Here is a 14,825-nt window from a genome sequence, read left to right as displayed (position 1 = left end):
TAATAAACCTTCTTACAAAGTATACCATCAATGCATCCATACAAAGTAAACATATTTAATGTTATGAAATTCTTACTGGTACCCAATCTGGGTCCGTCTCCCTCAAAAGCCAAGGGTCTATATGTTTTTCAGTATTAGCCTTCTGCACAATCAGATGCATGAGGCTCAACTTAGAACAGAGTATATATTTCCACTGAATGACATAGCCATAGGCAGTAAAACTACTTAATTCAATGAAATTCTCACCGCATGCTTCCACACGTGCCTCATATTCCAACTGTCTGCAGCTGTTGGAGGAAAAAGTCCCCTACAGTTGGTACGCAAGATCATCAACACTTTAATCACTATTTTTTATTATATAACTGATGACATTTAATTTGACTCAAAAATTAATCACTAATTTTATTCAGGATATCTTTATATTGGCATCACCTGATTAATTCAATATAATTTAATTATGCGTCGCCGCCCCTTTAGGGTTGGTGGCTTCCTGTTCCCATCCCCCTTCCCTTATGCTCCTCCCTTCCTCCCTCCTCGCCCCTGCTTTCTTCTTGCTCTTTTTGGTTTTTCTTTCTTGTAGACTTGGTTGTGGATGGCTCTGATTCCGTTGGTTTTCATAGCAAAGCTTGTGGCAGAGATGGAGGAGAAAGTTAGAACAAGAAGCTTCAGATCTAGTGGTTTATTCCTTGTCGGATTTTCGATATTCTCCTACGCTTTGGCAAACCATGATGCTCTTCTCTCTTCTTGACAAATATGGTTGTCTCTGTTATGGATATGGATGGATTTGGATGTGCATCATTTGTAAAACAAAGTGTTGCTACTCCATTTAGTCTGTGTTGTTTGGTTTCTTAAATTTGATGTAGTTTGTATTAAAGTCCGAAAACTATATGAGTTGTCTGGTTTTCTCTTGTAATTCCCATAAATTATGTTGAATTTGCTGGGTGGTCTAGTTTCTCTAGGAGAGTTATGCCAGTTAGCGGCCAAGTTTTGTCCTTAATGTAACTGACTTCATCTAGGACAATTTAGACGACACATAGGGGTTTTTAGACAAGTTCTTATTTATTTATTCTCTTCAAATTATTTTGGTTCTAGAGCTTACTTTGGTCATTGAAGAAGCTTTACTCATATTTGTCATATTGCTAATCGAGATGGCTCTTTATGTACTTTTTCATTTGATATAATAAAACACAATCGCTTGTTTATTAAAAAATAATAATAATTTAATTATATGGAATTGATTGCTTATTATAACGTTAGTGAATCAATCGTCAGATAAAAGTGATCGGATGACTTATGTGAATTCCACTATTTCCCCCCACTTGTACCACCTTGTACCCTTTTCAATCATGAGATCACCTACCGTTTTCTTAAAGCAACTTACAAACTACGAACTGCCATCTTTGTAATATTGCATAATAAAATTACTAATTAGATGACATTCCCATTGGCAAAACCAACTATCATAATTTATTATTGGGACTTTTCAATACAAGGTTATTAAGCAAAATTTTGCCACATGATATATGAATCGAAATAAGGTTAATTGTGTAATTTTATCTTGTTATAAGCTGGTATCCACAATCAACAGGATTAAAGGTGATGCAGGACGCATATGACCTAAATTTATTAGTTTCCTAATGTATTTGTTAGTTTCTAGATTCTCCAGTTTTCCCAATTCTAATAGGATTTCTATTTTTCTAGATTTCCAGATGTCTAGTTTTACGTTTCCTATTTTATTTGGGTTAGGATTTTTGTTTAAGCAAGGGATTTTTATCCATATTATATATAGGTTTTAGTTTTCTATAAATAACCCCATGTAGTTCTTTAAAATTCAGATTTAAATGTTGAGAAAACCTTTTCCTAGAAGTCTCTGATTTCGTCCCTTCGATCTATATTTCTTCTCCTCGATCTCAGATATTCTTCTTTGTTCTACTGTTTCTGCCCTTTATCTCGTCATTTCGATCTATATTTCTTCTCTTCGATCTCTTATATTCTTCTTTGTTCTATTGTTTAAGTGCTTATTAACACCAACAGGCTGTACTACATCAAAAGGCTTTGAGTTTCATTTGGCTCAAAGAATAAAGACAAAGCACGAACTTACTGGTTTATTGATATGTAAGTTGCCAAATCTTTTGAGATAGCATATAACTGTCCTGTAGCATGTCGAAAATACTCGTTTCCCCACCTCACCAAATTTCCAATACTCTGGCCTCATGATATTTCACTCCCCTATTCCACAACAAAAATACCATAAAAACCATGCTAACCAATATCTAAATATAAATCCAACTGAAAAATAATAGACCACTCTGCTTACTTTCGAGCAAGGACTGGACCTGACTTCATGCAACCAATATAGACTCGGGGTTTCAAATGATGTTTAGATAGAATCATTCCAAGTGTTGCTGTGCTAAATTTACATGGACATCATCATCATCTTTGACATAAAATTCAGCATCCCACAAAGCAACAGCTGTTGAAAAATAGGTCTTTGTCTTGGCTGATAATTCCAGATAGGGATAAGCCCTCAACATGGTTGTGCATATGTAGTATGTATTAGAAACTGCAACGGCCTGCTAGATATAAGAATAATTCCACTGTATCAAAACCAAGAAAAATAATATTTCTGACTAAAATGAACAAAAAATTCACCAGCCTCAACAAGTTTTCATTGACTTGCTCCTCTGCTTCAGTAGCTTTATCAAGAATACCACCAGCAGTCCAACTAGTAACAACAGCAAAATCAATAAATGTCTATATTATAGAAATATACTCAATAGCCTAGGAAATATAATTAGGCCACTGACGCTGGATTGATTATTATTGTCGCTGCCGTTTATTCAGTTTTTCAATATTTAACTGATAATCGTTTTTAAGCTTTTCTTAGTACTAGCCCATGTGCCAATTGGTTTTATTTTATATTTTATATTTTATTTTTAGAATTAAGAAAAGATAACATAGGTAGTTATATTCCATGAAAGTAGGATTTAGTATCTGATTTTGTTTTTATTTTTAATTTTATTTTTTTAAATTGAAAAAATTGAATTTACCATTTTCCTCATTTAATTAATATTTGGGAGTTTCACTAAAACACCCAAAAAATGTGAATTTAAACACACCCAAAAAGTTGACTTTGGAGTTGATTTTGGGTGTGTTTCTATGTTTAAATATCTTGGGTTTTTTTATAAATACATGTCTAGGATTGGGTTTATTTATAAATTTGTTAATAATTTCACATATATTTGAATTAACTAAGGGCATTTTCTGGTATTTTGAATTAAAAAATATACAAAATTATTTTTAATTTATTGGTTAATTGGGTCGGGCTGCAGCTTAGCCAATCTTTTTAAACACTTCAACCCACAAACAAAAAAGCCAACCCTTCCAACCCAACCCAACCCACTTGAGATTTATACCATTGATTAATTACAGCTTTTTGAAAAAGCCCAATGAGAAAAGCCACTTTTTAATCTTCGAATCTCAACCAAACAAAACCCCATTTCTCCCTCCCCCATTGTTCGGTGTCAATTCCCATTTGGCCATTCATTGTTGCCTCTATCTTTCTTTGGCTGCCTTTGTCTTGAAAACCAGTTCCATCTCTGGTTTCAATTTATTCAGTCTCTGATTAAGGTCAGACTTATATTATCCCTCATCTCTAGTTTCTTGTTTCTCCCTATTCTTCATCTAATTTATTGAACATTTGTTGATGAATGCTTGCATCAAATAATTCTCTTGTGAGTTCTTCTTAATTTGTTGTCTGAGTTACGCACGCTGCTGTTGTACTCAAATTCTTGCCTTCATGCCAATTCATTTCGATGTGATGTTTTTTCCTTTATGGTTACGGTTTGCATTTTATTATAGTTTTTCGGTTTAGAATTTTTTCTGGTAGATGATTTAAGAGGTGATATTCTTTGAATTTAAGATATGCTAACTTTTAGTTATATCACAAAGCCAACAAATTAAAGAATACCGACTAATTCAAGGTATTTTAGTTTTAGCACTCTACTACAAAGAAAGAAAGAAAAAGTTTAGCCCATCCTAGAGAGTATTCCTGGTTTACACCCTTTGCCTGTGCCCTGCCAACATCAATGTTGGCCATGGCAGAACATGGTGAAGATTCATCTTGGAGAAAAATAATCACAACCCACAACAACTACGAGAGCTGCATGTGCATGTAATTATTATACAGTATTCTTTACGTAACCTTAGAAGTGATCAGAAGGACACCTAAGGTTGATTAATAATATATAGTTTCAAACCCAAAAAAAAAACATATATATAGTAATTAAATTATTTTATACTGCTTGCTCCTCCTTCCTAGGAATAACCAAAAAAACCTAGGAAAGTTTGTTGTCACGTGCCATGTTGGCGTTTGACGTGGCAATTCCGGATTGATTCCATCAATCCTGATGGGGTAGCCTATATCACATGCTAATAGCCTCGCAAAAGCCTACCCATTAAAAATCTCTTTTCTAGAAAAAAAACAAAAATCCCTTTTCAAAATCTTGGAAAATTCCAAAATTCTACCACGTCACACCCAAACCCACCAATGAACGCAAAGACCACCGCAAATCAACGGTCCCGATTTAAAACACAAATTCATAACGTGCATTATGAAAAATTACACACACGTGGCTGAGAGTGCAGGCTTCTTCTGCTAGCCGAAACCACGGCATTTTAACACTTTTAATTATTATTATTTTTCTTCCTTGGTTTTGGTTTTTTATTATATATAAATCAAGATATTTGATATTTATTATTATTTAATTGTTTGATAAGTTCAGTGTTGGAGCCTTCGAGAAATGGCTTGCTGATCAGTACGGAATATATTTTGTGTTCGAAGGACCAAGCAGCAGAACAAACATTCTTTTAAATGTCTTTGCAAGCACAAAGGCCACTCAGCTGGCGAACGGTCTTCCAAGAGAGAGGAAGCAATTTGAAGCTCAAACCATTTACTGGGTTTTCTCCTCATGGAAGAGTTAAGTCATTTCTCACGAGTAATCAGCTTCGTTTGTCATTGGTATGTATAGTTTCTGGTGTGCATTTTCTTCTTCTTGTTCTGAAATTTTTCCGTTTCCTTGAGTTTTTTGGTATTGATCACACCCATGTAAGAGTATGTGTTTCTGTAGAGAGCACGATTGTGTGTTTCTTTGATTTTTGCGGTCGAGTTTTGTAATTTGTTATTTTCCTTTCTAGCGACAACTATTTAAATATTTGTTCATCGATACTTTTCCTGGGTCTTTTTGTGGTGGTGTTATTGAAAGGAGATTTTCTGGAAAAGTGTAAGCTTTATTGATGAAATTCATGTCCTTTTTTCTTGGTGGGTACTCACTGTTCGGTTGATTTTACTGTAGGTTAGGATTGAATTGTAATAATTTTCTTTTTTGAGTAATGATGGTTTTTACTTTTCCAATCAGTTTTTCTGAATAAAATTACTTAACTATGGCCATTTTAGTGACTGCTGCATCTCAAACTGAACCTCTCTTATTTATACGTTTGATTTCAGTATTCTTCATGGTTCAAAGGAGACCCGGCAAGTGGGGTTTCATACCAAATTACTGCCAGTTCAGCTGGTGAGTTATCTCATCGTTTTATTTTAGTTTTGAAGTGGATTGCTTGACCTTAATTTTTCTTTGTTGTTATTAGCTTAATCCGACTCTGTAACTTGGTAGATTTTTCAAGGAGGAGACGGAGAAAAGTGACAACTCCTACTAACAGCCCTGGTCCCAAGGGATTAGTGCCAAAAACTCCAGTAGGAAATAGCGTCCAGAAGATGAATCAAAAGAGTAATGGGGATAAAAAGGGTTCTATATCTTCAACATCCGGTGAACTTGCTGGGCCCAACAAGAAAACAGTTGAATTGAGAGTTGATAGCAAAGGAGAATGGGCAGTTGAACCTTCACAAGAGAATGATGTTGAGGAAAAAAGAATTGGTGAAACTAGTAGTAAAGTTGAGGGATCATCTTCAATTAGCAAACAGTCAGATATTGCTAGAGGTATTCAAGGGATAGAAAATGGGAGTGTAGGTAAGGTCCTTGAGGACTTGGCAGAGATACAGCCAAAAGGAACAGCTTCCAAGGGTGGTGATGAGAATGTGGCAGAAGCAATACTTTCTGACAAACAGAGTTTGGCTAAAAGAAAGATGGATGACTCTGTGGATGACGAAGGCACTGATACTGATAAAAAGTTAACCAATGAAGCTTCTTTAAAATCAAAGTTGGAAATGGAAGAAAAATTGCGGAAAGAGGAGATTGTGAGGCTTGCTGAGGAGAACTTCTTAAGAGGGAACAAAATCTTTGTCTATCCTCAGGTGGTGAAACCTGATCAAGGTATAGATGTTTTTCTTAATAGAAGTCTATCCACCCTAAGCAATGAGCCAGAGATTCTCATAATGGGAGCCTTTAATGACTGGCGGTGGAAATCTTTTACCTTCAGGTTGAACAAAACACAACTCAATGGGGATTGGTGGTCTTGCCGGTTTCATGTTCCTAAAGAATCATATAAGATAGACTTTGTGTTCTTCAATGGTCAAAATGTTTATGACAATAATGATGAGAAAGATTTCTGCATAGCTGTGGAAGGTGGAATGGACCTCTTTGCATTTGAAGATTTCTTGCTTGATGAGAAGCGCAAAGAACTAGAGAAACTTGCAAAGGAGCAAGCTGAGAGGGAAAGGCAAGTGGAAGAGCAGAGGCGAATTGAAGCAGAGAAGGCAGCAAGTGAAGCTGACAGAGCAGAGGCAAGAGCAGAGATCGAAAGGAGACGAAAAATGGTGCAAGAGTTGATCAAGAAGGGTGTAAGGTCTGTAGAGAATGTTTGGTACATAGAGCCTAGTGAGTTTAAAGGTGAGGACTTGGTGAAGTTGTACTATAACCGAAGCTCAGGTCCTCTTGCTCATGCTAAGGAACTATGGATTCATGGGGGGCATAATAATTGGAAGGATGGATTATCTATTGTTGGGAGGCTAGTTAGCTCTGAGAAAAAGGATGGTGACTGGTGGTATGCCAATGGTATGTGTTCTTTTATATTCTTGTCCTTTTCTTCCTCTAACGTATATAAAAGGTTGTAAATTGTTGGAGATGGCTTTCTCTTTTTCCGTAGTTCTATTTCCTTTAATTTGTAATTTTCTGTTTGGTGCTGGTATAGTATGTTATAAACAACATCCTTGTGGTCAACTTTATTTCTTGTAGTTGTTGTACCTGATCAAGCTGTTGTCTTGGATTGGGTTTTTGCCGATGGACCACCCCAAAATGCTGTTCTATATGATAACAACCACCGCCATGATTTCCATGCTATAGTTCCAAAGTCCATTCCTGAGGACCTATATTGGGTTGAGGAAGAACACCAGATATATAGGAAGCTCCAGGAGGAGAGGAGATTAAGGGAGGAGGCAATACGTGCCAAGGTGAGTTTTACTGAGAATTACATCTAGAACAATCAGATTGAGCCCTGCATGATGTGAGACTCAGACCACCTTCTTAGGTTTTGACTGGTGGGTCCCTCTAGTGTTTGTTCTTGTATGCAAATTGTGGATTTTCTGGACTATCCTTAAAAATGTTGCCAATCGGTACTTGAGATTTCCTCTCTTCCTCTCTCTCTCTCTCTCTCTCTCTCTCTCTCTCTATGTTTGTTTGTTCAGATTTTATTATCCTTATCTTGCCAACTTTGGGATTCAACTTCTCAAATTTATCTTATGGCTTATTACTTCCCGATTCCATTTCTCTTCTCTTGTCGCAGGCCGAAAGAACAGCACATATGAAAGCAGAAATGAAGAAAAGAACTTTGAAAAGATTTTTGCTGTCTCAGAAGCATATAGTGTACACTGAGCCTCTTGATGTTCAGGCTGGAAGCATGGCAACGGTCTTCTACAATCCTGCCAGTACAGTTCTGAATGGAAAGCCTGAGGTTTGGTTCAGAGGCTCTTTTAACCGTTGGACCCATCGCAAGGGTCCATTGCCACCACAGAAGATGTTACCTGCAGAGACTGGTTCTCATGTCAAGACAACTGGTGAGTTTGAGTTTATAGATACTTTTCGTAAGAACAATTTGATGTTTATATGGTCTATCTTTTCAGTACAAGTGGTTAAATAATCTCTTGTTTCCTTTTATGCCCCATTCCCCAGTTGTTATATACATATATACCCATAAACCATTCAAGTTATAATTCACTTCAGTTCTGTTTGATTTATAATAATACATCCACCGAAATCTTTTTTTGGGTAATTTTATTCCCCTGCTTTATGCTAACGTTTCCTTAAGATTAAGGAGTTTTTAAGAAGTTTCTTATTTAAATGAATGTCTTACTATAAAATGGATCCTATGCATAGGCGAGTGACATAACCACAAGGAATGTCAACATATAAAGAATGAAAAGAAGCTAGCTCATTTGACATATTGGTTTATGCTTATTTTGACCCTTTTGCAACCATTTTAATGTCAAAGCATCTCAATGTGAGGCTGCGAAGTTAACTTTACTTATCAGTTAAACTATTTGTTGATGTCTCTACAGTTAAAGTTCCGCTCGATGCATATGTGATGGACTTTGTTTTCTCTGAGAAGGAAGATGATGATGGACTCTTTGACAACAAAAAGGGTATGGATTACCACATTCCAGTGTTTGGAGGAGTTTTGAAGGAGTCACCAATGCACATTGTGCATATTTCTGTTGAAATGGCTCCCATTGCAAAGGCAAGTTTAGCAACTAAGTTAATGCAATGTTGGATGAAACACTTCTATACCTTCAGTGTATTTAACTGTCAATAGATGTTTCACATTGGTTTCAATCTTCTTACTACTCTTCACTTTCTAGCCACACAACAGCTTACTGTGTTACTGCTATGATACTTGACTGTCCACTCCGAGCAGAATTAGTTTCCTAATATCTATTATTTTTTAATTGTTTTAGTTCCCTTCTAATCCTTTTAATCTCAATGGATGAATATTTTTTTTCTTGGCCACCATGAATTGTAATATCCATGTGAACTGATGCATTATCAGTATGTAGTATGTACTTTCTTGCATATAATATGTACTTTCTTGCATATAAGGACCCTACTGATGTTTATTTCTTTTTTATCCCCTCCATTATTTACAACATCTATTCTAGGTTGGAGGGCTTGGTGACGTGGTTACTAGTCTATCTCGAGCTGTGCAAGACTTAAATCACCATGTTGACATTATTCTTCCCAAGTATGACTGTTTGAACCTTAGCAATGTAAGTTTCGTTTCTGTTTCTTTTTTTACCTCATCTGCTTTTTTACCTTTTACTTTCTTGCTGTCATGGAGCGCTTGCATTCTTTCATTTCTTTTGCATTTTTAGAATGCTCACTATAGGGCCTTTTGTGGGCATTGGCCAGGCCTGCCCGTTTTGGATGTCCATTTCATGGAATTTTTGAAATATGGGGTGCCTCTTGGATTCTGGTGAAAAATGTTTTAAAAAATGATTTCATGTTTTTGGTTTTTTTTTTTTTTTTTTAAACATAGATTTCATAACTTTTTTTTTCTTTGGCTTTATGGCACTATCAGAGCATTGTTTAACCCCACTTGTAAGTATATCTTTTGACACTTATTGCTGAGTTCTTAGATTGTGTTGTTTTTTCACTTGTTCTTCTTCAACCTTAGTTTGGGGATGAATTTTGTTTGTAAGTTACTAAATGGCTGTGTTCTGAATCTCTGATACAGGTGAAGGAATTCCAGTACAACAGAAGCTATTCTTGGGGCGGAACTGAAATAAAAGTTTGGTTTGGTAAAGTGGAAGGTGTTCCAGTCTACTTTTTGGAGCCTCAAAATAGGTACATGTCCTCTTCCGCATCCTTCAAAGTCACAAACCGTCATATGTGTTTTCACTTTTACTTCTATCAAGTTCACTACCTTTTATTTTCTGTTTTAATGGTCAATATGTATTTCAATTTCATTTCCGGGAAGTTCACAGTTGATTCTCTTGCAAATAATACTGCCGTGGTGCTAGATCCAGCAACCTGTTCTTTACAAGAATTCTTTTTCTTTTTCCTTTCCTCTTTGCAGATTCTTTTATACAGGTTGCATATATGGTTGTAAGAATGATGCAGAGAGATTTGGTTTCTTTTGCCATGCTGCTCTAGAATTCTTACTCCAAAGTGGATTTCATCCTGTAAGTTCAGTGCTTGACTCATGCAGTTTATATACGCCTCCTACTATGAGAAATTCAATTAATCCTACTAGTAGTGAAAGTTGGTTCTTCTGCCTACTTTTATAACATATCTAGACCTACGCATATGGTGATAAATGAAAACTGCCTATGAAAAAGAAGTAGATTAAGGTCAATTACACAAGAGGAAGTTATGTATATGGAACAGTCAAATCCTATTTTGGCTAATGTATGGCTCTTTTGGCATTGTACTGGTTTTGTGTGTGTGTGTGTGTGTGTGTGTGAATCTGATGATAGCTACTGAGGGTAGCTATTTGAAACTGTTGCTTATGATGGCAGGATATCATTCACTGCCATGATTGGTCTAGCGCACCTGTTGCCTGGTTATATAAAGATCATTACATGCATTATGGTCTTAGTAAAGCTCGAGTTGTCTTCACAATTCATAACCTTGAGTTTGGAGCGCACTTTATTGGAAAAGCTGTGAGATACTCAGACAAGGCCACAACTGTAAGTAGTTAAAAATTTCCTAAAACTCTCTCATTTTATCCTTATTTATTTTGTTTTAGGATACTTTGCCTTTGTGAATAATAGGAGCAGACCTATCAATGCAAATTATTGGAATTCAAACATTTTCCCTTTTAGTAGGCCCTGGAATCACCTTTCTATGCTCTTCTGTTCTGTCAATTGTTAAATTGATTGAAGTGTGATATCAACAATCCAATCCTTTACACATGATGGTTGCTGTTTCTTTTCCTGAAAATTACTGTAATATCAATTGAGTCCTTCATCTCTAATCAACAGGTATCTGACACTTATGCTAAGGAGGTTGCTGGAAATCCTGCAATTGCTCCACATCTCTACAAGTTCCATGGTATAATAAATGGAATTGATCAAGATATCTGGGATCCATACAATGATAAATTCATTCCTGTAAGTAAATAATACTTTCTTTGTTCTATTCGCAATTAACCATTGTAAACTTTTATTAAGGATTTTTTATATATATTTCTTGGAATAAGTATTAAGCTGTTTGCCGAATTCTCTGTGTTTGGTACTTGGGCTATATATTAGGATGCTGGTTATACCAGGGTCATCATACGGGAAAACAAAAGAATAATAGTTTGTATCACCAACTTGGGTTATGTTGCTAAGCATTGTGGAATCATAAATTAACTAGTTGGGTACCCTTGAATGTCTCTTTGGAGGCTCAAGATGGAACATATGCTAATCTCTGTGCTTGATTTTAAGTTAGCCACAACTATGTTTGTAACTTTTGATCCCTACTACTCTGAATCCGATTGTGTCTAACGTGTAGAATGCATATCATTCCAGATATCATATACTTCTGAAAATGTTGTTGAGGGCAAACAAGCTGCCAAGGAAGCCTTGCAACAAAGGCTTGGTCTGAAAACAACCGATCTCCCTGTAGTAGGTATTATTTCTCGCTTAACTCACCAGAAAGGAATCCATCTCATCAAGCATGCCATTTGGCGTACCTTGGAACGCAATGGACAGGTTACTTTCATCTCTCTCCCACTTTTTGTGAGTGAATATTAACACAAACACTGTTCTTCATGGGTGTCCTCTCTTTTTGTGAGTGAATTATTGTACTTTGAATCCTCATATTGCACAAACACTGTTCTTTAATTCCACTGGATGTTCTCCTAGTAAGACAATCCTCCCTTCTCATTTCCTAGTGTAGGAAAGCAAATTCTAAATTAAAACGGAACTTACTGATTTGCAGGTTGTATTGCTTGGTTCAGCTCCAGATCCGCGGATCCAAAATGATTTTGTAAATTTGGCAAATCAATTACATTCTTCTTATGGTGATCGTGCGCGCCTTTGTTTGACTTATGATGAGCCACTCTCACATTTGGTTTGTTCTTGTGAAAGTTATATTCTGTTTTACTTATTTTTCTATTTTACTTATTTTTCTATTTTACTTATTTTTCTATTTTTCTTATTTTTCTATTTGTACTGAGTCATTGACCTCTTACATCTTCACTGCCATAATAACAGACTAATTGGATTTTGTTATAGATATACGCTGGTGCTGATTTCATCTTAGTTCCTTCAATTTTTGAGCCATGCGGACTGACACAACTCATAGCAATGAGATACGGTTCTATACCTGTTGTTCGTAAAACTGGAGGTGTGTACATACCTTACCAGTCTTTGATGAGGAGTGTGCTTTAATAGTGCATATACTGTTTTTTGCAATTGATATATGCTCCTAAGTAACCTTGTCACTACATTATTGGCTTTCCAAAGGAAAGCTTCTAGCTCGCCACTAGACACCACAGTGATATAAAAAATATCTTAACATACTTCGATATTAAGTTTGACTTTCCATTTTAATGTTATTTCTTGGTAGGACTTTACGATACTGTATTTGATGTTGACCATGACAAAGAGAGAGCAGATGCCCAGGGTGTTGAACCAAATGGATTCAACTTTGATGGAGCTGACGCCGCTGGTGTCGATTATGCTCTGAATAGGTGCGTAAGTTTATATTTAGCTGGTGACTGGGAAAACGTAGTGTTTTCTTTAAACAAAAGTTTCAAGAATGTCCCTGTTCCTTTATGGACAATAAATTTGTTCAGTTTGTTCTTTGTGGAGTACTCATAAACGATGTTTTCAGGGCTATCTCTGCTTGGTATGATGGTCGGGATTGGTTCAACTCGTTGTGCAAGACAGTGATGGAGCAAGATTGGTCTTGGAACAAGCCAGCTCTTGACTACATGGAGCTTTATCACGCAGCACGGAAGTGAATATAAGATATCAGATACTCAGAGATGGTTTTGTACAGGTTCAGTGATAGATTTCCAACATTTTTCTCATTCAATAGCTTAACTAGCTGCATATAGTTCACCAGTTGACACCAGTTGTGGAGCTAAAAATGGTTCATCCATTTTTCTGTTCCATATGTTAATAGGTTAGCTTTGTAGCGTTTTAGCGTATCCTTTGTACTGAGCAATAATTTGTTGATTATAATTAGTTCAATGTACCATAGAAGGTGATTGTGAGAGTAAAGAGAGAGTTCAGAATACGAAGATCTATAAGTTTGAATTTCTTCTTGTCCTTGTATCAAAGACCAAAAAGAAAACTGCGATGTAATTTTATTGCATACTTTTGAAAAATATTTTCCAACTAATCTGAAGGACAGTAGGTATAAGTGTATCCCAAAGCTTTCCCATCTCATTATTTTAATTTCTTCAAAACTTAAAATTCGAAAAAGAACCTGCGAGTGGATCTTCACAGTTCAAGCCTTGAAGCGAACGAGAGCCTTGTTAAAATGATAGTCTTATGACTTGACTATGTATAAAATACGTAGGATTCTATAGTGAGGGTCTAATCTAAAGCTCTTAGATGAGACCCTATCCCTTGATTGTAGGATTAAATTTATTTGCCGTTAATTTAATTCAACGGTTAAGAAATAAGGCCTCATTTAAGGGTCTTGAATAAAGCCCTCGCTATAAAATGACTTTATAAATATATTCAGTGGTTGCTTTAATTTCAACTTGGCTCCAAGGCCCTAACTTCATCTCCTCAAAGGGAAAGAGAGGGGGAATAAAACAGGTATGAGCGTGCTTATCGTACACGTGCTTTCAAATCAAGCAGATCCTCTTTGGATGGTAGAAGTTGCATTCTTTCTTCAATCATTGAAAAGCTTCGATAAAAGTCGATTTTTCTCCACTAAATGCCTCTTACTAGGATTCCATGTATATGATTGTACTCTTGGAATTGTACTCCAAGTGACCAAAAGCAAAATCTGACTTGAGCTCAGCTCTTGTGCCACTAGTTATATTGCCATGCATTGTAATTTGCACGTGACCTTTATTCCAACGTACGTAATCCATCTATATCCTAGGCCATTCAATGGACCAAAAGCTTACGTACAATACGTTAATTGCTTGTGTTTGCTAATTCAGGAACATGAATTATAGCTTTATAATTGTAGGAAAGAATCAAGAAAACTTGACTTCGGATGAAAGAAAAACTAATTAGTTCGATTACACTAATGAAACGTTAAGAGCCACCAACCACCGCTTCTTAAGAGCCACCAACCACTGCGTCTCATTGTCATTATACTTGTCTGTTTAAGGAGGCTCTTGAACATGTTCATAGAATACTTTCCAATATTTTATAATGAAATTTCCAGCTCAAAAGAAAGAATCATTTTCTAGCTCAAAAGAAAGAATCATTTTCAGTTGAGACATAGTTAATGACGCCCTTCTCAACAAACTTGAGCAAGAAAGTAACAAAAGAAGTAATGGGAGAAAAAAGTTTTGCTAGGGATATGATCTCATACAAGACATGGCATACGCGGGTGACTATCAATCGTCGAAGAGTGTGGATCCTATTGTGGGCTAACGTCCATTGACGATCTCACATGACGACTTTCCTTAGCTTTCCTCTGCTCGAAAAACTTGTATTGAACTGTCATATACAGACCATGAAGGAAAAAAAAACAGCAAGGATTCATTTTTGGTAAATAAACTTGCCAGCAGAGTAATGATTTGCATTGGCCAAGAAGGCCTAGCTCATATGAGAAGCATCTTTCTTTCTTTTTTGGTCGTATATGAGAAGCAGCTGAATCACACAAAAGCATGCAATAACTTTTGAAATTGGTGAGAAATAACAAGACCTGTGAAAGTTGGTAGAAACTTTTTAGCTTTTTAACCCCCATTAAGTT

At 36.1% G+C, this 14,825-nt stretch overlaps 1 protein-coding gene across 3 annotated transcripts; it reads left to right on the top strand.

Moving 5' to 3' along the window:
- The first annotated feature begins 4,763 nt into the window (after positions 1-4,763).
- SS3 (starch synthase 3) lies at positions 4,764-13,309 on the top strand. Of its 3 annotated transcripts, none has more exons than XM_016793210.2 (16): positions 4,764-4,978; positions 5,507-5,573; positions 5,673-7,010; positions 7,191-7,405; positions 7,738-8,008; positions 8,510-8,688; positions 9,107-9,214; positions 9,682-9,791; positions 10,024-10,129; positions 10,466-10,636; positions 10,931-11,059; positions 11,462-11,644; positions 11,874-12,005; positions 12,170-12,281; positions 12,504-12,627; positions 12,771-13,309. In XM_016793210.2, the coding sequence occupies exons 1-16, from the start codon at positions 4,874-4,876 to the stop codon at positions 12,898-12,900; spliced, it is 3,480 nt and encodes a 1,159-aa protein (XP_016648696.2). In that variant the 5' UTR covers positions 4,764-4,873; the 3' UTR covers positions 12,901-13,309. The 3 variants fall into 3 exon arrangements, with proteins under 3 accessions (XP_016648696.2, XP_008224834.2, XP_088904330.1); XM_008226612.2 differs by having other exon boundaries at positions 4,779-5,020; XM_089048204.1 differs by having other exon boundaries at positions 4,880-5,020; positions 5,647-7,010.
- Positions 13,310-14,825: the final 1,516 nt, after the last annotated feature.

This window comes from Prunus mume, linkage group LG3 (genome assembly GCF_029339155.1).
Source record: "Prunus mume cultivar Tortuosa linkage group LG3, ASM2933915v1, whole genome shotgun sequence".
In the NCBI taxonomy this organism is placed as follows: domain Eukaryota; kingdom Viridiplantae; phylum Streptophyta; class Magnoliopsida; order Rosales; family Rosaceae; genus Prunus; species Prunus mume.
Note: the sequence above shows the minus strand (reverse complement) of the source record. Positions and strands in the feature narration are given on the sequence as shown.